The 25282-nt window shown below is 42.7% G+C and overlaps 1 protein-coding gene across 2 annotated transcripts in view; it reads left to right on the forward strand.

Annotated features, from left to right (window-relative positions):
* The first annotated feature begins 10837 nt into the window (after positions 1–10837).
* Positions 10838–25282, forward strand: part of SMOC1 (SPARC related modular calcium binding 1) — a 67049-nt gene continuing 52604 nt past the window's right edge. The window contains exon 1 of one of the 2 annotated variants that reach the window (XM_083607258.1): positions 10838–11178. In XM_083607258.1, coding sequence (XP_083463384.1) covers positions 11077–11178 — 102 coding nt within the window. In that variant the 5' untranslated portion in view covers positions 10838–11076. The remainder of the gene's footprint in view (positions 11179–25282) is intronic. The other variant, XM_083607259.1, reaches the window with a different exon arrangement.

Raw genomic sequence — 25282 nt, forward strand, 5'->3', positions numbered from 1 at the left:
TATCACCCCCTATTGCTTGAAATGGAAACAAAGGAACCAAATGTCTAACTGTCTCTTCTTCTATTTCCTTTTTTCAAATGGTGCGTCATACAAGCCTGGCTCTAATTGTTACAGTTCAGATTTCTTTTTTAAAAATAAAAATGGTGTATCCTAGGAGCAAGTGTGTGTTAATGCCATTTGATTACATTTTTATGTTTGTATGATATCAAAACAGGAAAGCTGGAAGGTATCCTCTGTGAGTGGGGTGTCATTTTCAGGTCAACCTGATGAACTAGCTCATATACTGTGGCAACTGAAATGCAACTAACTTTGTATTATACATGACAATATTGCAGCCCTCCTTGTGACTCTAGGCTAGGGCAGACTAGAAGTATGATCATGCAAAAGCAATTGCTATCCCTTGGTCACAATGAACTTCTCATGTAGTGTGTCCACCAGTGTCCTCTAGGGTGTGCATGCGCTTCAGAAGTCCTGCAAGAGCAAGGAATGGGAGAGGCAATATTCCCTGTATGCAAAGCAAGATCCTATCATCCACCTTACGTTTCCTTCTTACAGTGACATTGATCTTGATCTGCTGAAGAGCGAGGGCTAGTTTCTGGTCTAGTTCTCACCTGTCACCTCAGTCTATGGGACCAACTGCCATGTAAGAGGAGAGGTGAATCTAGTTTTCATCTACTGGGATTGGGTGGTTGCAAAGAACAGGCCAAACCAAGCTGAAGGTAAAAAGGTGCCTCCTCCCAGTGAATCCTGGCATTTATTGCCTATAGGTTGATTCTGCCTCCACTGGGCTTGCAGGTTGCCACGATCACATGGCAAGCTAGGGGGGATGTTGAGCCTGATGTTTGTCACCCCCCTCAAATGGGTTTGTTTCTGCTTCTTCTTTGTTCTGTGGTAGAGAACAGCATAAGTACATGTGCAATGCCCTCCCTTTCTACAGGTCCCAGACATCTGCCATATGGGTGACGGAGATGTGCACATTGGTATAACACACGGATTAGGGTCATCGCACCCGCCCTGAATCCTGGGAACTGTAGTTTGTTGGGAATTGCAGCTCTGTGAAGGGTAAACCACAATTCACGGGATTCAAGAAAGCCATGTATAGTGGTACCTTGGTTCGCGATCTTAATCCATTCCGGGAGTCTGTTTGGCTCCCAAAATCGTTCAAAAACCAAGGCGCGGCTTCTGATTGGCTGCAGAAGCTTCCTGCACTCAAGCGGAAGCCACATCGGACATTGGGCTTCTGAAAAACATTCGCAAACCAGAACACTTACTTCCAGGTTTGCGGCGTTTGGGAGCTGATTTGTTCGGGAGCCAAGCTGTTCAAGTACCAAGGTACCACTGTACTTTGAATGATATGGATGTGACCTAGGTGTTTTATATAGCAGCTCTCTCTTTCCTGATCAGGTCTGCAGGGGAGGACTCTCAGCTCAGTGGGGGAAGCATCAGCTTTGCATGCCAAGGGTCCCAGGTACAATGTCTGGCATATCCAGGTAGGCCTGGGGATGTCTGAGCCGCTGCCAGTCAGGGCTTATCCAAACTTACTGTTCCTCTGCGCTTTCCAGGCATGGCCTGTGCTTTAAAGCTCAGTGTTCAAATACTCTCTTCTTCTTCTTCTTCTTGCTCTGGAGCTTTCCCTGCAAAAACCCACTCTTTACCACTGAATTGGAGCAAACAATCGGTGGAAAACCTGAATTGCTGTTTGTTGTGCTTTAGCTTTAAAGAGATGGTTTTCACGGGGAATGCTCTGGGGTGAAAAGAAAGAGTGCTTGGGTACAGAGCTTTAAAGTGTGGACCTGTGTCTGGAGAGCGCAGGGCAGAAAGTGTGGATAAACCCTCAGTGTAGATAATACTGAGATGGATGATCCTCTGTTGTTCCTCTCCTCCTCAGTTATTGTTCTTAAATCCTCAGCAGAAGTCTAGGAAAGATTTCCCTCCCTTTGCTATCTTGGTTCATGCTTCCAAACATGGTTCATGCCTTCCTTCCCCACACACTGAGTGCTTGTAATTACCTTTGTACTTCAGTGCCAGCCATCCTCAAACAGGCATCATTATTGACCGGAGAGAGAGAAGAGGGGAGGGAGAAAACGAGAGGGAGAGAAAGCGAGAGTGCCACAAAACTTAATTTAATCGCACTGCCCCATGCTCAATTGAACAGCCACAACGGCTCAGAATGGGGTCCCTGTGCAATGGGAGGGCAATCAACGGAGCGACCCGGGAAAGAATTAATTGTGGATGACAACATGTAAACAGTGCGGATGAATAGGGCGTGCAGGTGTGAGCCACCGGGGCCATCCTGGAGACATTTTCACACGAATTTAAGTCCCTTCACTGCTGACCTGCTCCCTAAAATGTGATTAGTGTCGGCACTGGGAAACCATTCAGGGTGTCAGGAGTTTGCACATATTAATAGCTGGTGTTGGGGGGCCGGCAGCAGCCGGGGAACATGGCTGTGAAAGGAGAAAGTTAAAGGGACAGAACATGAAAACACACAGCACAATAAATAAATGCCTTAGTTAGCTCAGGGGTCTTTGCTGCCCTTGCTGTAACATGGCTCTACTCTTCTAGAATAGACTGGCCCAGTACTAGATGCCTTTTGGGGCCTGTGAAATAAGGGAGCCAAGAACTTAGAGGCACGACCCTCTCTAAAGTATAGGGCTTATGCCAGTAGCAGACAGCATGGTGGGGTGCTGCAGCTTACCTGACCTACTGACAGATGAGTTGTTGCCTCCTGACTGTTAAAGTGATATCGTGGTGCATTTACATGTGGTCATAGTCAATATCCTGGTTCAATTAAAACATCCACTCGGGGCCCAGTGGCTGTGAAAATGTCTGGTTTCATGTTAGCAATTGAAAATAACATTGCAAGACTTTTATGGAAAGCAATGGTGCAACTACCTATAGAGTACTAGGGTTGGTTCTGCTTGGTCCATCTAAAGCTATATCTATCTTAGGGGTGGACATGGGCAACCAAACCAAACAAGGGACTGGAGTCCAGAGAGTCGTGCCCTAGGATGACTGCTTCTGGCAAGGCATGCAAAAGGTGTGGGAAGCTATATATTCATCCAGTGTGGTTCAGAATTCCACCTCCAACTTCCCAACATCATGCCCTATTCAGTGAGTCCCTGGAGGTTGCTGTTGAGGTTCACCTTGTTGCTGGCTGTGTCAGTGGTGCTGATGGACTGGGAGAACCATGGCTCCCTCTTATGGGAGACGCAAAATATTGTAACAAGTGGATTATTATACTTCTATCTTAACTGAAGACCAATTTGTGATTGGGTTTACAACTCTGATGTTTGCATCACATCCCAAAAAGTGTATTGTGAGCATTTTTGGATCTTCGGTGTGGCATATGTCAGCTTTTCCCATGCATCTGTGCGTGTGCTTTTTTAAAATGTTTTTTTTTAAAGATTTCTTAAGTATATAAAAACAGTGTGATGTCTCTTTCTTCAAGTTACGATTTCTACAATTCAGTTGCATTTGTTATGAGATATTAATGATACATACAATGTTAGACTAGGAAATAAAGAGGGGGAGTGGTGGGTGGGGTGGTTATGTCTCTGTTCTTCTATTTAGTGTATGTGTGTCAGCATTACTTGTATGGGTTTTCTTACTATTCACTTGTTGTGTTTCCTTGGTGATGGGAGAGGTAGAGGGTGACCTAGGGTGTGGTTGGTTGTCCCTGGGTGGCTGTAGTGAGATTTATTTGTGTGTGAGATAGGGGTATGTGAGTGTGTATTTTTTTAAAAAATCAGGTTAGCCAGATTGATTTGTATGCTGTTGGTGGAGCTTTGTCGTTATATTGTGGGGTTGTGTACGTGATAAAGGGGAGCCATACTGGGGTGAAGGCGTCTTCTTCTATTTGTTCCTGTGTCAGTTTCAGTTTATTGGTTAGTTTTTCTAATAGGGCTGTTTCCCAACCTACTTGATAACAATGGTCCACAGTGATTGGGGATTATTGTCTTGGAAGATGCTTAGTAGGGCCAGTTCTGGGGTGATATCTAATATTTGCTTAGTTATTTTGCATATTTCTTCTACGATTGCTGTCCAGAATTGTTGGATTTTGGGACATTCCCACCACATGTAGAGGTATGTGCCTATGGAGGCGCATATCTGTGCATGTGCTTTTGAGAGCAAGCAGCTCCAGGGGTGAGAAGTATATAATTTTGCTGAGTGGGGGAAGGGGGTGGTGGAATGATTGCGGATGCTCCTGGGTGAGAACAGATAGCTCCAGGGGTGGGAAGTGTGCCATTTTAGAGTGAGCTTAAGTTGGGGAGATAGCAGCCAAAGTGAATGCTGGAATATGGTGCTTTATGAATTGCAGCAACAACAACATACAGCATTGATTTCCTTCTATGCTAGGTTTTCAAATGTTATTATTATATACTATAGAAGAAAAATAAAATAAAAGTACTGATTTTGACAGGAGAGAGTAGTGTAAGACCATAATCACATTAAACTACAAACAGTAATTTTAAAGAAATCTTAATGGAGTTAATTTCATTCATTCATTTCTTGAGGGCAAGCGAATGGGTTTCCCTTTGTTTGGGAGAAATGGGGAAGTGTTGGCCTAGGATCTAAATGCCTTTCTGCTCCCTTTTAGACTTATGATTCTGCACAATAGGCACAATCTACTAGCCATGTATTGTGGTCTTGCAGGTGCTGGCTACATCCCTTCTTCTTGCAGTCCCATCAAAAAGAAGAGTCTTAATCAAGGTGCCTGCTGGAGATCTATGACTGATGGATTGCATTCAGGCAGGTGGATCATAAAATTTTGCAGGCATAAACTTGGTGTTAGAATGAACTAAAGGAGCTGAGAGCTTAAAGGGAAGGATTTGTTTCTCACAGGCCGTGCCTATCAGCCGATTCCCCCCACGATTTCTTTGTTCCTCTCAAGTGTGTGTTACACTTGCCCTACCATTTTAGAGGTAATTTGCACTCCCCTAGTTCATTAGCTGGCACCCCTGTCTGACCCTCTACTGCTACAGCAAGAGCAACGGCAACAACAAACGCCTTACTGTTCAAAAAAAGCACATGCAACAATAATTAATGCAGACCCTAATTGCGCCAATTCAGACCACTCAATAGTTCTAATTAAAGCCTCTCTCCTGAAGGACGCTGAAAAGTAGACGAACTGTCATCCCAGACAATTAAATTATGGAGTTACGACCGAGTTGTATTCCCACCACAACCACCTTGTGTGCAAATGTTGTTGCTGCTGCTGCTGTCCGAAAGAGTAATTGGGGGAAGGATTAAGTAGGGCTATTGTGGACTGTGAAGGGGAACTAACTGAACAACAAACAAACCATATTGTCTGGTCACAGTTTGAAACTGAGAGAGACCCTTTCGCTCTCTGCTCCCTTCCTCCATCCCTGCCATCCCTTTCCTCGCCTGACCTCCATCCAGAAAGTTGCACCTGCAAACAAAGTGCACATGTTTTCTGGTTATAAGACACCTGGACTCCACAAGCCAGTAACTGCAAAGGAGGAGATGAGGGAGTGAGGTTCTTTATTTTTTTTATCTCTACAATCTTGGCTCTTGGGGTCTTTTTTGTGCACCATAAATAACTCTGCAATTACATTAATTGGTTGCATATTTGTTAACGGAGTAAGTGGGGGAAAGGGGTTATAGGTTCATCCCGCCCCCCACCCCACCCCTTTTATCCTTTGGTGCGATTTTATACTGCTTTCCTCAGATGTCCCCTAATCCCTCCTGCTCCCCTTCCCCCAAGCTTTTAGATTCACGCTTCTTTTACAAACAGCTTTGTAGGTACAGGGTTCAAGGGAGGAGAGCATTAAAAGTCCTTTGACAGCACCCCCCCCTACACACATCTGTTCTGTTAAGTTGCCTTGGCAGTGTCTATCAATCATAAGATAAAAGTTAATATATACCACAATGGGGTATTCCAGAAATCTGGTTCTAGGCAATTTCTGCTTAGTGAAAGGTTTCTCTCTGTATATTGTTTGTGGCAGGAGGGGTCAAAAGAGGAGGGTAATTTTTAGAAAATATGTTTTTAAAAAAAACAGCAAAACTAAAGGTGTGTCTTGATTTGTTTGCAGACCAACTTGTTCTTTTAGGGACTGGTAAATGCAGAAAAATTCACACACACACACACACACACACACACACACACACACACACACAGAGTTTTAAAACCTCAAACATAATTAGACCTGTAGCAGTATCAAAGCACTAACCAGAACTGAACAAGAAGTCTGTGGAAAGCTCACAAATAAAATTTGGTTCTGTCCTGATAAGCGCTATACCAGGAAGTAAAAGTTTACAACACACCACCCTATTTTAGTGTCTGGAAACAGCCTCCCTTTGTCTTGAGTAGTAGTAGTAGTAGTAATAATAATAATAATAATAATAATAATAATAATAATAATTTATTTATACCCCACCCATCTGGCTGGGTTTCCCAGCCACTCTGGGCGGCTCCCAACAGAATAGTAAAAGCGCGATAAAACATCAAACATTGATTAAAGTATCTGATACGCTTACAGGTTCTTATGAGGGTGTGCTCTGAGCCCAGAGCCATTGGAAGTATCTTGGTCTGAGCATCTGCTTCACACATTATGGCCAAGGTCTAGTAATCAGAGCAATCATTTCTCTGTCTCTCTCTCTCCTAATTTCAGAATCCAGAGATCCTGCTTGAGAAAAATCTCTGCCCTCCCTTGCAGCAGGAAAGCTAGACAGTTTGTGAGCCATGATTACACTGGAGCAGTTTGAAGAAAGACTCATTTCTCTGCTTCAGCTTGCTGTACTACAGAAACGAATATGCACAGATGAAAAACTTCTACAAATCAGACATTAGATAACTTGTTTGTAGGTAGAGTCGGCTGTGCTCCTCCGGTGCCCTCATTTGTTTGTTTGAACAGTGTTTTGTCTATTCTGTTTTGGATTTCATAGCTGTATGCCAGGCAGAAATTCAACTGGGGAAGCTTTTTCTACTATGGAGAACAAAAGGAAGTCTTTCCCTATAGAATATCTATTATGGAGCTGTTGAAAGCACAGGAGACCATCCAGAACAGAATTTGTCAATCATAATTCCCATAGAAGATGAAACTGCTGGCTAGTATCTGGCAAACAGGGAGTTAAGCCACAATTGTACAAAGGCTAGCAGACTGCAAAACCAATCAGAATCTTAATTAAATGGGGGGTAGGTGGGGAGGAGGGGAAGTACTACAATAGCCATAAGGAACGGAGGAGTTTCTTAATATTGGGGTCTGTTACGGTATTATATATTTGTTTTTCAGAACGCTATTCATGATTAGCCTATAAAAAGCCTCAAGAATGTGAATTTTGGTGTAGAAACAAGTGGCTTAAGGCCTTTTTTAAACAAGTTAAAACTTTTATTAGTTTCTGTAGATTTTTTAAAAAAAAAACCCTAGTAAACTTAAACTAAGTTTAGGCAACAAGGCCTTTCCCCTGTTGCTTTGTTGTGCTGGCAGTGTAATGTATACAAATATATAGCAGTGATGCTTTTGGTGAAAAATCTTGCCTATCTACTCAGTGCATTTCAACTGTAAGAAAAGGCCATTGAAAAAAGCAATGGTGCAAATGCTTAAGGGGGAAGTAGAAGGGCCAGTTCTTCAAATAATCTGCAAAATCTAGTGATTGTTTTTCACTTTTCTCTTCAACTTCTGCTCTCTGCTCAGCATCAGTTGCAAAACAAGTGACTTTAGTTAGCACAACTTGCTACCACACATTATTAGCTCATATACTTTCCCCCTTTATCTGCTCCTTTTAATCCTTTTAAGCACAGACATCACTGCAGAATTTTTTCCGAGTAATTTGTGTGTGCTGAACCTAATAAATGGTTAAATGCTGCTACAATTAACACTGTTTGTATCCCACTTAATTTTCCAGGAATTTATGTCTTTCTCGTGTTGACCATTCTAACCCTGGTCATGATGCATTCTGTCCCAGGCAATAATTATCTACTCTGAGTAAAACTTAGCTGAATACCACCCATGGTAAGAAGAAGCTAAAATGAGGAGGGGGGAAACACAAAACTAATGGTATTGGTTTGCTAGTATCTTGACCAGACACCTGCTTGACCAGACACCATGAACAGTGCTTCTGCCTGGCTTTATTGCAGGTTTCCCTTGTGAGATGCACCCATAATTTATAAACTCTGTAGTGACCCCTGATAACTGAGATTTAGAGAATCCTTCTGTCCTGCTTTCCTTAGCATTTCCCAACTAAAATTACTTGTTTTTTCTTGAACGGTCACATAAAGCCCAGCAGCACCATTCTTAATTATTGCCTCTCTCTGTTGTTGCTATAAATCACTTGGAAGCATTTGCCAATGATGATGATGATGATAACACTACAGACAGATTTGCCTGGCTAGTTCCAATCAAGAGGCGAAATCCAGCATTTTAGCACCCTGGTTCTTTCCCCTGTCTCCTTAGGGACCACCAAGTTCCAATGCTGCATTGATGAAAAATGCTTCAGTACAATTCCTAAAAGCAGAGAAACCTAGCCTTAACAACCCAATTCTCCCATGGTGAAGTCTTTTCCCTAGGACTCTTGTCAACCCCCATACAGTATTTCTTTCCCTTTAGGCTCCTACATTGAACTCCAGTTGTTTTTACTGCCCCTTTGCTTCAGCCACAATGCTTGGGTTTTCTGCCCCTTCTCCTTCTGCCATAGATGATGTGTGAGGTTCTTAACTTCCCATCCAAACTTAGAACTATTACATCTATACCCAGTGCTTTTTTTTCTTAAAAAAATGTTTAGGGGTACTCTCATTTTCCTACTCATATTGAAATTCTGCCCTCCAATGAGGCCAAACTTAGATTCACAAAATGTTTAGGGGTATGCATACCCCTTCATCCCCCCCCGAAAAAGCACTGCCTATACCCACGCTCTTCAGAATAAATCCCATTGAACTCCCTGGAGCGTTTGGCCCAGTAAAGGTAGTGGAAAAAATACCCGTAAGCTTTGACATTTATGCATAATAATTTCTACTTTGAGGGACCAGTCACACTAGCATACGAAACTACATAGTAGTTACCTTTCTCGCCCTAATCTGGCCACAGTGATCCATGTGACGGTCACCTCCAGGCTTGATTATTGTAACTCACTCTACGCAGGGCTGCCCTTGAAGCTGACCCAGAAACTCCAGTGGGTGCAGAATGCCGCGGCAAGGCTCCTTATGGGGTCCTTGCCACAGTATCACATTCATCCAGTGCTTTACTAGCTGCACTGGCTCCTGGTGGAGTACTGTACAGGGTCAGGTTTAAGGTGCTGGTTTTGACCTTTAAAGCCCTGTGCAGCCTAGTACCCTCGCACGTATGGGACCGCCTCTCCTGGTATGTCCCGCAGAGGACCTTAAGGACCACAAATAACAACACTGGAGGTCCCAATCCACAAGGTGGTTAGATTGGTTTTGACTAAGGCCAGGGCCTTTTCAGTACTGGCCCCGACTTGGTGGAACGCTCTGTCACAAGAGACTAGGGTCCTGTGGGACTTGACATCTTTCCGCAGGGCCTGCAAGACAGAGCTGTTCCGCCTGGCCTTTGGTTTGGACTCAGTCTGACCCTTATGTTTCCCTCCCTTTATGGTTTTGATTTATGGGCTACTATTAAAATGAGGCTGCATCTTAAATTGTATTTTAACATGTATTTTAATAAATTGGGGTTTTTTGTTTGTTTGCCCCCCCCATTATGTTTTATTGTAATTTTATTGGTGTTAGCTGCCCTGAGCCTGGCTCTGGCTGGGGAGGGCAGGGTATAAATATTAATTATTATTATTATTATTATTATTATTATTATTATTATTATTATTAGAAAGGTAGCAATGTCCAATTTTCATGCAAAGCTGGAGATGTGCATTCCACAGTCATCTGTAAGGTGATTGCCTCAGGTAGCAGGATCCACCTGGGCAACAGATTCCAATGTCAAACCTTCTTCTTCCCTTGCTCCCGATGTAGCAGTTCCCTGGTGGGGAGTAGAGGAGCCAATTTGGGGTCTGCTGCAGGCGCCAAAATGTCTTCAGCTGGCAGCCCTGTTTTTTTTTGGGGGGGGGAGGGGTGTGTGCTCAAGATGCTGTCAACCATTTTTGGTGACCCAAAGCCTCAGTTTCTTCATTTTTATACACATCAACTGCTATTGACATAGGGACCACCAAGCTTGACAGATGGGACTGTGCGAACCTTTAGCAGGTTGCTTCCCATGCTAGTCCTATTGTTCTCTCCAAAATTAAATTATTTTATCCGGAATTTTAAAAAGTTCAACCTTATTTATTACTGAAGTACTACATCTGGGTAGAAAATGTTTCGGATTGGCCAGCCCACTGGGAAAACAAACAAACTGTGACTGTATTATAACTTCAATCAAGCTTCTGATTCCTTCATGGGGTGGAACTGAACTTTTCTTTCTCTATATAATGTCAATTCTATTATTCTGTGTCCTTTGTGGTTCATCTTCGGGGCAGAGGTGTGTGTGTGAGAGTGCACAAATGGGCCGATTTCAGATGCAAAACAAGCACAGAGGGAAAGTGTGAAGGCTGTGCCTTTATAATTTTCATTTCACGCCATTTATATACCGCTTGACTGGAAAGAAAACCTCGAAGCCGTTTCTAAAAACACAACCCAAAACATTAAAACTCTCGATGAGAAGAAAACAGTTAAGAGCAGGGATGTAAAAACATTCAAAAGATTGGCCACAACCAGCAGTAGCAAAAGAGAGACGGGCAGACAGTCAGATAAAGCACATGTAAGTCTCCTGTATGTGGGGATGTGTCTTCTCACGCTTTTGGCCGCGCAGGGAAGCTGTCCGTCAAGCGGCCCGGCCTCGCCTGGCCCCGCCCCAGCCGCGCGCTTTATAATAGGAATCCTTCCTCCGAATGGCATTTAACCTGTTGCAGCTGGAGGGGGCACAACGCGCTCGCTGTGGGGAAGAGAAGGCGGGAGAATTCGCTCGACTCTCTCGGCTTCCAAAGGGGAGGAAAGCAGCAAGCTGAAGAAGCCACCCCAAAGCCAACACCTTCAGCCACCAGCGACGAAAGGGGGAAGTCTTGTGGCTGCGTTTTCTCCCCTTCTCCTCCTCCTCCTTCCCACCCCTGACGATGCCTGCTCGACGCTGGGGCTCTGGGGCTCCTCGCTTGCTGTTGGCGCTGCTGCTGGCTGTGGTGCCTCTGGTTTCTGCCCACCGCGCGACGGGGCCCCGGGTGAGTGGAACTCGCTTGCTTGCCTCGCCGTTTCTGGTGGGAGGAAGAGGAGGGGGCGTTAAAGTTTGCGCCACGCCTCGCCTGGTTTAGATTCCTTCTTGATTAGGCTTGCTGGTCACTTCTAAACGGCTTGACTGAAGCTGGAAAAAAGTTTTTCCTTTAAAGCAAGCTTTTCCCTTTCATACCCGTAACTGGCTCTTGAAAGACAGCCTGAGGAAAATGTATTAAAAGAACACACAAAAAACCATCACCACCAACTTACTGGTTCAGTGTGCCTTTCCTGACCCCACGTTGTTGGAGATGGAGCTCAGCCATTCTGGGGAGCTGTTTTGTGGGGCAAGTGGGAGACAGACTCCTCTAGGGGTGTGGGGGAGCGTGCTTGGGTTCTTAAGCCTTGTTTTTAATTGTTGTGGTTTGATCCCCAGGATCAAAAGCCCAGGCGCAACATGAAGGGCTAAAACTGCAGTGCGGCGAACATATGGTCAGGGAGTAATTTAGCATTCTCTTGTTAATTTTGCATTGAACAAAATTGCCTTGCTATCCAAACATAGCTTTAGGACTTTCCCTTTTTTATGTCTCAAAGGGGGAGTAAATGAATCTGTTTGCCCTCGAGTTAAATGCCCCATAAGAACACTGATGTTGCATCAAGTCCAGGTTACAAGGGTTGAGAACTGTGTTTTAATCATCTGCAAAAAGGGAATATTTTACAATTTCCAAAAATATTTTGTAAGAGAACCAGTTGCTTTCTTTGATGTTTTAAAATTAATAGCACACCTCAGACTGATGCAGAGTAACTCTGGATTCTAACCATTTATGGCTGAAGTCCTATATGCACTTACCTGAGAAAAAGCTCCATTAATGATAATAGGCTGACTTCAAATAACAATGATAAAACAGGCTATATTAGCCAGGCATTTCCCTCCTCCTCCTATATTGTGGGGGTAGATCTGAGGAAAGCACTAAAAAGTGTCTACACTCTACCTCTCCAGCTGGAAAGTCAGGTATGTGTACTATATATTTTATGCACTAAATCTAATGCCCTGTTCAAGACTGGAAGCTTTATGGAGTAGAAGCTGCTACTGAGGAGAAGACGAGAAGAACCCTCTTCTCCAGCTTGCTGGTGAACTATCTCTTAGTACTAGACTGTAAAAATGTTTTAAGAACACCCTACTATTAAGCAGTAGAGGAAGAAAAATGCATCCTTCTGTCTTACCTTTTCTAGCCCCTTTTATGAGCAGATGTGTAGCACAACAACAGCTAAAATGTGGCAAAATGTTCCAGTGCATTTCACAGATCTTTGAAGTCAAGAATTCAAAGGGCAACAGAAAAGCAGGGTCTCTGCTCTGTGCATGGAGTGTTTTAACCTAAAGTTCCAGCATATACCTAAAGCTACTCGGTATGATGGTGGCATCTCTTTGGGAAAGTGTTCACACGAGCTCCAGTGTTGTGGTATCTGAGGGCTTTAATTAGGAACAGTTGAGCTGAAAAGCGAAGCACACTAATCCTGATGCCAGCCCGTATAAACTACATACGCTTGTCTATCAAACTAAATCCACGTAGACCATTTTTATATACTTGACTTTACAAGCCTCTCTAATTGCTCCCTGCACAGTATCTTTTTGAGGAATAGAAGCTATTTCAAGAGACCCCTAAGCCCAATAAAAAGCAGCTGCTGATTTGCCACTTTCTTGCTACATGGGTTCAACAAACATTTAATTTCAGATGGTGCTTGAGTTAAAGCTTCTTTTTCTTTCTGGTTTGCAGCGAACCTTACATCCCCTATCTTTGTTGTGGAAGATCTATGCCCCTTAAAACTCTTTACTTGTTTCCTCTTCAGTGTAAAACTGTGGATTTAATGGATGTTTAACTCGTAAATCCCGTCTCCTCCCCCTTCCCAAGTGATTTGTTTGAGAAGTATGGGGCTTTTATTTTTGCCTGCTCGTTTGTTAGCATGTTGAAAGTCAAAGGGGGTTATCCTATCTGATACACTTTCCCCTGACCATTAGGCTCTGCCAATAAAGCTGTCACTAGTATAAATATGCTGTGCTTTACGCTTCCATCTGCATAACAAAACATTTTTTGAATAATTCATTGCAGGGCTTTATAGTGGCTAAGCCATATTACTCAGTTTTCTCTAATCCTGTTATGATCTGCAGTAAGGGGGAAGATGTAAAGCTCTGGCTTGCTAAATAATATCCTCTTCAGGAATTACTTCCACTTGTTTGGCGGGTGGGGAGTAGCAAGCATGTGAAATCAGTGCTGTAGCTTGATCAGAGTTTTGATTTTTCCCCAAATTAGAGAATGCAGAGTAGCAAAAAGTTACTGGAAATCTGAATCCACAGAATTCATTTTGTTTAATTGGAAATGATGGCATTGTCCTGCCCCTGAATCCTACAGATCTCACAGTGCTTTATCCCTGGGTGTTAAAACTGCCTAGTTGATGGAGGCAGATGGTTATTCTAATAATAAGATTCCTCTCCTGATCAAATGAAACAATTAGTGTCATTTCTTTTTAAAGAGGCTATTTTATTCTCTGCGTATGTTATCAAGATGTCAAAAAACACTGAAAGGATTTAGATCAAGTCTGCCTCCCTTCTCATTCCATAGATTGATTCTAGCAGTAGTTACTTTCCCTAGCATATTAGGCTAGGTAATAGCGCTCCCTTTAAAAATGCATGTATTTATGGAGAAGATGCTGAAAACAGGACAGCTCCACAATTCAGTTGTGTTGATGCCTGAAACTTGCCTGGAGGATTTACCAGGCACCACAAGATGCTAGAGAAGAATGCCCAACACAATACATATTATGCACCTTGTACAGTGGTATCTTAGTTTACAAACTTAATCTGTTCTGGAAGTCTGTTCTTAAACCAAAGCGTTCTTAAACCAAGGTGTGCTTTCCCATAGCAGCAGGGGACTCAATTTACAAATGGAACACACTTAACAGGAAGCGGAATATGTTCTTATTCCAAGGCAAAGTTCACAAACCAAAACACCTACTTCGGGGTTTGCAGTGTTCTTAATCCAAGTTGTTCATAAACTAAGCTGTTCTTAAACCATGCTAAATGGCTATGCGTTCCTCCTTCCCTGTGAAGCTTCACAAGTTTGTTCCCTATGAGAAAATAACCTTATAGGCTAAACTTTCAGGCTGGATAACTAGTTTATTATATGGTTTCAAGAAACTGCCATCTACAGCTGTCTGAGATCCGTTCCGGAGTCCCGGATGCTCGACGAAAGGGACGCTCAGCAAAGTGCCTCTCTGCGCATGTGTGAAGTGCGATTTAGCGCTTCTGCACATGCATGAGCGGCAAACCCGGAAGTAACCCATTCCTGTACTTCTGGGTTTGCCGTGGACGTTGGACGAAATGGACCCTAAACGGGGCGGACTCAAAATGAGGTACCACTGTAATAGTGCAAAGAGCCCCATCCATTTAAAGTATATCCAGCACACATCTAAAGTGCATGTCTTCCCCCAAAGAACCATGAGAACTGTGGTTTGGTAAGGTGGATGGGAATTGTAGCTATGTGAGAAAGACTATCGTCCTAGGATTCTTTGGGGGAAAATCTTATGCTCTTGATGTGCGTTCAATGTGTTTGAAATGTATGATGCACCTTGGGTTTTTCAAAAGTATCACAATACTGAAACTGACTAGAAAATAGAACCTTTTTCAAGAATTTTCTGCAGCCCCTTCTGTGGAAGAGTAACTGATCCATTTTACAAAAGCAAATATATATTTGTATAAATAAACTCTCATCCCTGACTATACTGCCTTTTTTATTTTTTAAAAATACTTAAACAGTAGTGTTTCATAACATAGTGAGCTGTTTCAAAGGGGACACAACCTTTTTGTGCCATCTGGAATGTGGAATCTACTAGATAATAAATATATGTTGCTAAATTGGGTAGAGATAGTGGAACATCTGGGTTTTCTGTCCCCTATATGTTTGAAAGATTAACAGTTCCTGGAGAGAAGAATAAAAGAAACTTCTGGCTGTGTGTCAGCAAGAAAAAGATGAAAACATAACTAATCACACTTGAATTAACCCCCCCCTTTCTCCCACCCACCTACCTTGTCAGCTTGGCTTGCCAGCTGTAGATTAACTTACCTACAGTATCAGTCTGTTCATTTATATGTAGGAGAATTCTTCCATACTTTCCATCAGGCCCTTCTTGTTTGTATTTTCCCACAGTATAGTGAAAGCTTTTAAAGGTAATCTGAGCATGAGATGGAAGTATGAGATAGGCCAAAGAGTGGGATTGGGGTTCGGTCTTGGCGCTATTTCTGTAGAGCTCTTTTGTGTGAATGTTTATGGTGGTGGAGGACTCTGGAAGCACAGCTTGAACCTTTGCTGTAACTAGCCAGCTACCTGATAACAGCTTGCAGCTTGCAGCATAAGGATCCCCAATGTACTCGACTAGAAAGGGTTTGGAAGTCATCCTACCTACCTACCTGAAATAATTGTCCCTCCCCCCTTAATGAACATAGGTCCTGCAAAGGGGGGAAATTGTACGTGGTCACTTCTGACTTGTACAATTACTTGTAACCAGTACCACTTAGGCAACTGGTTCTTTGTGTATCAGTAATAAATGTAGATGAAGAATTGTTGTGGCAAGCTCATACTGCTTCTGCTTGCTTTAAAGCTCAGTGCAATGAAGAACAACTATTTTCCTCTTCCTAAGCTGGGAGAGAAGAGTTGTGGGATCCTCTTGTCACACTCATCAGAGGCCCGCACCAGTGAATCAAGGCCTCTTGCCCTTGTGGATTGGTAGAGGCCTATTCTTTTTCATACAAGTAGCTGCTATTCTACCATTCTTAATTATGCAATCATGCTCTTGTGGTCTCTGCAATGAGGCACATAATGTTCAGGTCTGGAACCTTTAGTTCTGCAAAATAAATGCTGGTTGGTAATACCTTTCACATTGCCCTGTGTTCTCTTGTGTCTTTCTCTCTCTCTCTCTCTCTCTCTCTCCCCCCCCCCCCAATTCCTTACCAGGAGCCTAATATATTTCATTGGGTGGGACAGGTAGGAAAATACTGTTCTTACTACAGTGCTGAATTCATGCTGTAGGGATGTTTTAACCCCTTTCAGGAAAAAAGCACAAGATAATATTTGCCTGCACATCCTAATTTTAAAACTTTCGTTAGGTTTATAAATAGCTTATGAAAGTATGTGCTCAGTGTGATTGTTCTTCCATTGGATGTCGTGTATTGACTAGTATACCTAAATATGTGAGCAATTCATGGTTTCAGTACTAAATACTATCTTGGCCAGTTAGTCATAATAAATTCCTTTCCTGCGGTGAAGTGATGACTAAAGTCTTCCTTCTCATTTCTTGTGTTGGAATTCTGTTGCTGCTTCAGGGTTGGGTCCAACTCAGAGTAGACCCATTTACATTAATGCTTTTGAGGTAGTCATGAGCATTAATTTCAGTGGGTCTGTTCTGAGTATTACCAACACTGGATACTGCCTCCATTGCTTGCAATACATTTAAACTGTGTGCTTGTGGGTTTTAGATTATGACTTTGCAACCTCAAGAAATTACCCAGCATGGGTGACAACTCTACACTTCAGGATGTATTGGCATATGCAACTAGTGTTCAAGTAGCTTGTAAATAGTTTCTTACTCTTCCTTCCCTGCAGGCCTTATTGTACAAAACCAAAAACAAATGTTCATGTTTCTAGAATCATGAAACACAGCTCTTTAACATCTTCCAAGTTCCAAAGTGTTTTCTTAAAGCCCTGCTCCCTGCAAATAACAAGTCCACAAGCAAGCAGTAAATAAGATTGTGCCCAGCCCTGCAACATCACTTATGTGGAAGAGATGCTGTATGGATCAGAATTATTGCAGATAATCTGCTAAGAGGTTTGTATGAGAATTTAAGTGTTTGGAAGGGCCCAGCATAGATTATGTATAAGCAAATTAAAAAATATTTAATGCCTGAGAGCGTTGTGCCCTGAAAAACATACGAATTCTCCTGTTAAAGCACTGTTCATTCGTTGAGTGGTGAGAAGTTCAGGGATAGGGCTCTAGGGCTTAGTTTCCTTAAATAAGAGTGCCAAAGATAATTGTGGTGTCTCTCAAAAAGGAAGCTGGCTTCTTCCCATTGCAAGATAATGTTGCCTCTATATGAATAATACCCAAACAAAAGATGTGAGAATCCATCAGACTGTATCTTAAGATCCAGTTTGTATTTAGGAGTACATGTGTGTTCTGTCTGGCACATATCAAAATGTGTCCTGGAGACCCTTGCGTAAATACTCTGTTCACAGAATTAATGTTAATCCCTTTCTAAGCAGAAGTTTACATATAGTGTCAACAAAAATGCAAAGCACGTGTGGCCTGACAGAATGAACACATAAGCCATACCAAAATGAGCCTTCCCATGCCCACCAGTTTGTGTACACTGAATTACCTTGCATAGAGCAACAATTCCCAAACTTATTCTGGTTGCTTATGTTTGAGAAACAGAAAGGACCTGTATGTACTTTCTCCATCTGGGGAAAACAACACTAGGAGACCTGAGAATCGGGTTGTGCTGATGAAAAAAATGTTCCCAATATAATCTCAACAAGCTTCTTTATCTCATTTGTGAGGAAATGTTTTGACTATGCACAGACACACATTTCTTCATGCTCAGGGTCCATAGACCTAATCAACAAAAACTGAAGGACAGCCTATGAGAGGCTTTTAAATACAACAAGCAACAGATGAGCCACAAAACTCAGCTGGGTCGTCTTGTGGCTTTGCTTCAATCAAAGCCTTATAAATTTGACAGTTGATAATAGAAAGCTGCTGTCAAGATCATCTAATCCGAACCCTGAAACGCAGGATTCTCAACTAAAATATACATGATGGTCATCCAACATCTGCTGAAAAACATCCAAGGAAGGAAATTCCACCACATCTCATGGGAGTCGGTTCCAATGTCAAACAGCTTACTGCCAGAAAGAGTCACAGTGGGCCATGTGTGTTTGTCCCCTTTCCTTCCCCTCCTCTCTTGCCTGAATTTAAATTGTGAATCTCCAGATAGGAAACTGGGTGCTTTCATATTGTATAGAATTGCCATGTGCCTTGAGTCCTAAGGGTAGGGCACAACATGGACTTTCCCCCCTGCTTTCCCCCAGAAAGTACTCAAGGACTTCAGTGACCACAAGCAGTCAAACTCAATTTTTGTCTTCTCCACAAAACAATAAATATTCTGTTGGTGGTCTCCCATGTAAAATGCAAAACATGTGCAGCGCTGTTACCTTTGCTGTGAGTTTGGATAGGCTGTGATTAGCGTGGGTGCAGTTCAGTGAGCAAACCATTGGAGTATTTCAAAACATTTCTCTAACTGGCAGAGGACATCATGGGGTCTCTTGAGTTGTGCAAATTGAAACTGATCTCATACATTGCTATCGCAAAGTCCTTTTGCACCAGGAGTTCAGGTAAAGCCTGTTTGCTCTTCTCTGAATCTCGGCACTCTGACCCCCCAGACTACACTGGATGCATCCCAAAGCAGGAGCTGCACAAAACACAGACACTTGGACAGAATATAGCTACACTGAAATACAAGATGACTCCTTTTAGTCATTTATGCTGGAGGAAACTTATAGGAACCTGCTGCAAAGCAAGAGTCCTCAAGGATCTGCAAGAAGAACTAGCACAAGAAAAACCAGCTGCATGAAGAGTGGGACTGTCTAAAAGCTGAGCAGTTCACTTGGATCCTCACACAGATTTGAAATACTTCTGTTCAATTATAATAAATCAACGGAGACTTTTAAAAAGGGAACCATTTCATGCAGCAGGAACAAGGTGTATAATAAGTTGTCCAGCAAAATGAATATGCTCTTGTAATAAGAACATAAGAAGAGCCCTGCTGGATCAGGACAATGGCCTATCTAGTCCAGCATCCTGTTCTCAGTGGCCAACCAGATGTGCATGGGGAGCCCACAAGCAGGACCGGGGCACCATAGTCTTCTCCTCACTTGCAACTCCCAGCAACTGACCTAGCTGTTGTGGCTTGTAGCCATGGATAGCTTTGTCCTCCATGAGTTTGTCCGATTCTGTTTTTAAAATCATCAAAGTCGGTCGCCATCACTGCCTCTTATGAGAGTGAATTCTATAGTTTACAATGTGCTGCGTGAAGAAATGCAGTAAGTCAGCAATTTGCATGGAGTTTATGTTCAGGGGATTGCACTTAATGCTAAAATTGTGTATAGTCAAAATACAGTGGTACCTCGGGTTACAGACGCTTCAGGTTACAGACTCCGCTAACCCAGAAATAGTACCTCTGGTTAAGAACTTTGCTTCAGGATGAGAACAGAAATCGCGCGGCAGCAGCGGGAGGCCCCATTAGCTAAAGCGGTACCTCAGGTTAAGAACAGTTTCAGGTTAACAACGTACCTCCAGAACAAATTAAGTTCTTAACCTGAGGTACCACTGTACATTGGATTCAATGGCAGGTAGGATTGCCAAGGTCATTTCCCCCAGAAGCTTTCCCCCTTGCTATACCCCCCCCGCACATAAAGCTGAATGTTCACAAGTTAAATGCGCATAAATTTCTGGCTTACTGTACTACCATTTATCTGCCTTGGATCTTCAAACATTCAGATTAATTGAATGCCCCTCTATAATGCCTCCTATTACTCACCTTAGAATCATAGAATCGTAGAGTTGGAAGGGATCCCTAGGGTAATCTAGTCCAACCCCCTCCAATGCAGGATTCTTTTTGCCCAACATGGGACTCAAACCAACAACCCTGAGATTAAGAGTCTCATGCTCTACCGACTGAGCTATATGCTTATAACTTTAAAAGCCCCAAATGGTTACAACCTTTAAAGGTAACGGGACCCCTGACCATTAGGTCCAGTCGTGACCGACTCTGGGGTTGCAGTGCTCATCTCGCTTTATTGGCCGAGGGAGCCAGCATACAGCTTCCGGGTCATGTGGCCAGCATGACTAAGCCACTTCTGACGAACTAGAGCAGCACATGGAAATGCCGTTTACCTTCCCGCTGGAGCGGTACCTATTTATCTACTTGCACTTTGACGTGCTTTCGAACTGCTAGGTTGGCGGGAGCAGGGACTGAGCAACGGGAGCTCACCCCGTCGCAGGGATTCGAACCGCCGACCTTCTGATCGGCAAGCCCTAGGCTTTGTGGTTTAACCCACAGTGCCACCTGCGTCCCGTTACAACCTTTACACATTCCTTAATAACTGCTAGAATAGAGGCATAAAATAATCCTGGTCTACTAGTCAGCTGGAACAGGGTTGCAAGCCATTGTGGGGTGAGGGTTTAAAATACCAGTTGCATTAGTGTTAAGTTACCGTTGCCTCTGGTTATTGTTACAAGGAAAGCTGTAATGGCTTTATCCTAAAATTCAAAATATATGCTGGAAGGTTTAATGGAAAAACCACTGCTAAGTGCAGAGCTACTCTCTTAGCACAAGACGTCTTTTCTTTAACCTTTCTTCCCCTGTAATGTGTTGTACAATTTACTTTCTGCCCTGACATCAGTATCTTAGTGTTTCCTTATAAGGGAGGAACCAATTATGTGAGGAGAAGAGACATACAGCATAAGGTGAGGATTTTACCACTTGGCAAATCGGAAGAGCTCAGCTTATATCACCCAAATGTTGTGTCTCCTACCCTAAATTCAAGACCTGATTTATTTCATTTCTTGGCTGCAAATATTTCTTGGTACATTTCTTAAATGCTGTGTATTTATAGGAAATTATCTCCAGGTCAGAGCATTTATCTCCACTAGGAGACAGGTGATGGATTAAAGCAATAAGTGTAGCATTAAGAACCAGTCACTCTTAAGTCAACAGATGGAGATGTGATATTGGGCAGAGTGAATTTCATCAACACATACTGCTGTGCAACCAGTGAGTTTCAGTGATCCTGTCCCTGCAGCATCCTAAAGCACCATGTGTACCTACACCCACATATTTACTCTCTGCAAACATGAAGGACATAATAAAATTTTAGTTTTGGACTAGAATTGTGAATTGTTCATTATGTATTGGTGCTTCTGACAACATTTTAACAGGTGTTGCAAACAAGCAAAACGGTTGCTAAATAGCAAGTTCATTAAGCATCAGCAGACACACTAAATTATTGTCTCTGTGTGTAAAATAACTCATATGGAATAATACGCATAGTTAAGGGGCTTGGTGCTGTCTTAGTTGTGTTTGTGATGTGGTAATCATGCTAACTCTGCTTGTCTTTGATCTACCAGGAAACAATGCTAGAATTGGCTTGATTCCTGGGCAAATCAAACAGAAAAAAGCAATAGTAACCCATTAATATTACTATTTGGCAGCACCTTTAAGATGAAGCCAGAAGGAAAATTTGGCACCCTAGAATTTGAAGGGGGAAATGTCAAAATGCTTATGGGTTGTAGCTGACTAAATTCTACCCTGAGGAGACCCATTGAAATCAATGGACCTAAGTTAGCCAAGACCATTAATTTCAGCCAGTCTGTTTTGACTATGACTGATGTTGGATACAACCCTATACTGTGGTACCTTGGTTTAAAAACAGCCCTGTTTACGAACTATTCTGTTTATGAATTCTGCAAAACCGGAAGTAGTGTCCCGGTTTGCGAACTTTACCTTGGTCTAAGAACGGAAGCCGAACGATGGAAGGGCACCAGCAGCGGGAGGCCTCATTAGGGAAAGTGCGCCTTGGTTTAAGAACAATTTCAGTTTAAGAACGGACTTCCAGAATGGATTAAGTTTGTAAACAGAGGTACCACTGTACAGCTTTGTTTATATGGAATAGCCTGATGTTGTGTTAATCCATGGTACCTTCAACATTTTGATATTTAGACAGTCTGTAGTTTGTGGAGATCTGCATTGTTTACTTAGTTTAGAAGCAATGCATTAGTAGTTTTGTTTGTGTATAAATTGACTGGGCCAAGTAGTCATGATGCCGCCTTAGGAGGACTTAAGGAAAACACACATGAATGCTAATGATGGATTAAGTTACAGCTGTAAAGGATGACTGTAGCAATAAGGCAAGATGGTGTGCTTTGATACATCTATCTTTGATATAGGCTTGCTGCAGATTTCGGCATCTGGTCGCTTTGCAAATGAGGTCTCAGTTCTCCATTTGTAGATTGGAAAAAAAGATACTAAGATAACTTGTGCGGCAAAGAAAAAGAATAGATGCCATGCTTTTCATGTCATACACACAGATGATAGTATCGTTTGGCTGTGAGGGCATCTCTCCTGCCCCAGCTCCTTTGTTTTCTATCTCTCACTTCCTCTTCCTTGGTTGAATGATGATAATCAGTCCAAATTTGTTCTTTCTACTGCAGGGAAGTTCTTTGGGTGCTGATTGCAGCTTCACAAAGGCTTGCCCAAACTGCTCAGTTGTAGGTTATGATGTGCATTGTGCACAGATGAGAGCCCTAAGTGAGTGACCACCAAACCTTTTTTTCTTTTCTTTGTCTGGACAGACCCTTCCCAAGCAAAATCCTAAAAGTGCTTCCAGCTAAGCAGCTGCAAGAAACCTGTTTTTTCTCACAGACATAAAAAGTTCTTTAATCAGTGTTTGTTGTTTTTGTCAGCGGTGGTGCTGAGGTGTGGAGAGAAAGAGCAGATGCTCTTGCTTGGCAAATTTAGCTATCTTCTGACCTCTCTTATCTCAGCTCTGCTGCCTTCCCAGGTCAGAGGAGGCTGGAGTTAGTCCGGGAAGCAGCTATAAACGTGCACCTGTGTAAATGCATGTTCAAAAGTAAAGGGTTTAAGTCCTCTTTTGAATACTTCAGAAAGGCTTCCTCTAGCAGTCACCCAAGAATTTGTGCATTTAGAAGAGAGAGGCTCCTGCAAAATCCTGTTGTAGGCTCAGATGCTGTATTATAGCAGGATTCAAAAGATAGTTGAATCCTGAAACTTAGGTACAGAGCGTAAGCCCAAAGTATTCAACACTGCCCTTTACCTGCTTGTATTCCCCCCCCCCCCACAGAACCCACTTTTCTATTACCTATAATTGGCCAGTCCTGAAATAGTAGTAGTGTTAGTAGTAGGGGGTGGGGGTTACATAAAGTATCACAAGCACTTGCTTTCTCTGTACACTTGATATTGGACCTCCAGAGATTACAATCAAAAGCTGCAACTGTGCCATTTAAAAGTAGTGATTTACATGCAGAACAGGTAGCTCAAGAAAATGAGCCGCAATTGACAGACTGTGATATATAAATATATTCCGCTGTTAAACACATTCAGAACTGGCTGCCTGTTTGAGATAGGGTGCTTATTTTATGTGGACCCATTATTTGACCCCCCCCCCCACCTAGGCAAAGGAGAAACTCTTTATCCAGCCTTAAATACATGTACTGCTTTAAAATGCTGCTGCAAAAATACCTACATAGCTATGACCCTTCCTCATCTTTTCAAAATGTGGTATGCAGTGCTCTTTTTTTGGTTAAAAAAAATGAGGCGCTGATACTCATACCTTGATAAAAATGCAGTGGGCACCAGCACAAAATGGCTGCCATGGGCAGCAAGAAAAGAGGTGATGGTACTATGTACTGGTGAGTACTATTGCAAAAAAGCACTGGCAAAAAAAAGCAGGATAGGCTATTTTATACAGATTTTTATTTAACATCTGCACCATCACCAACACACTGCAAAAAAGAACATAAAATTCCCAAACCCTGGAAATTTGTGTAATGTGTTTGTTTAGGCAAGAGGCAAAATCGTAGATTAAAAGGGGCAGGGGAACAAATGCGAAACCATGGCCTACATTGCATGAAGTGTAGAATTCATGTGTCTTCTGTCAGCTCTTGTTTGCATAGGCTTCCTCCACAAGAGTGAGTTGGCATAGAGAATAATTTGATTTTAAATCTGTAGAGCTTAGGGTTTTGGTTTTGAAAATGAAGTAACTGTGCAGAGATGCACACTTCAGAAATGCCTGCTTTGGCCAGGCCAGCAAGCCTGGAACTTTGTGTGTTTTTAGCAGCTTTGGACATGGAAAACATCTAACAGATTTATATACCTGTTCTCTTCACTTTTGAAAGAGAGCCTATGTGGTGTAGTGATTGGAGTGTTCAAACTAGGGTCTGGAATACCTTGTGCCGGATCTCTTTGGTCTTGAAGATTGCTGGGTCTTGAAGATTGCTTTTTCTAGACACCTTCTGTTTGCCTAACCCACCTCAGAGGAGTTGTGAAGATAAAGAGTGGGGAAATCACATATGTCATCTTGAGCAACTTTCAGGAAAAGGGGGCTATAAATGTAACAATAAAGAAATACATAAAGGTTTACACAACTGTTGCATCAATTGTAAGAACGGCGATTACAGCAGTGACTCTGACTTTTCCTTGTGGTGCATGCCACTATCTGCATGCTGGTCTCTTGGGACGGGTCTGACGTAAATTTGGTTGGATCCTTGGGGGAAAGTGATAAGGTAAACTGAAGGAAATGTTTTTTTGAACTGTGTCTTTGTAAGTGCGCAGAAAGCTTGCATTAGTGGACACTGCAGTGCTCTTCTAGGCCAACAGTTATCTGGATCCATTGTTTATTTTATTTCTTTATAAAAGTATTTATATACCATAAAAAATGAAAGCAGTTATACACACCCACAAACGAATGACAATAAAACAAAATAAGAGGCCATCAACTAACTATCATGGAAAGGTGTATTTTTAATTGCCTGCATAAGCCTGGTAGAATAGAAGATGTTTCAGCAGGTGTTTGAAGATTGAATCGGAAGGCATTTGGTCAACGACAATAAAGGCTCTGTTTCATGTTGATATCAAATGGGCTTCACAAACTTAAGGGACAGCCAATGACATTCCGGAAATGATCTCTATGATTGAGTTGGGATATAATGATTCAGGTGGTCCCTAAGGTGTCCTGGGCTTAAGTCGTTCAGGGCTTGGTACATTAATACAAGGGCCTTGAACCTGGTTTGGTAGTGGATGTGCAGCCAGTGTATCTGTTTTAGCAGAGGCATCCCATAGCACCAGCCATGCCCCCCCCACCAGAAGTCTGGCTGCCACATTCTGTATCAGCTGGAGCTTCTGAAGGGCAGCCCCACATACAGTGAATTGCAGAAGTCCAGTTTAGAAGTGATCAACACAGTGGTCAGGCTATCCCTGTCCAGCAGTGA

Source organism: Podarcis filfolensis (genome assembly GCF_964270895.1).
Source record: "Podarcis filfolensis genome assembly, chromosome: 1".
In the NCBI taxonomy this organism is placed as follows: Eukaryota; Metazoa; Chordata; class Lepidosauria; order Squamata; family Lacertidae; genus Podarcis; species Podarcis filfolensis.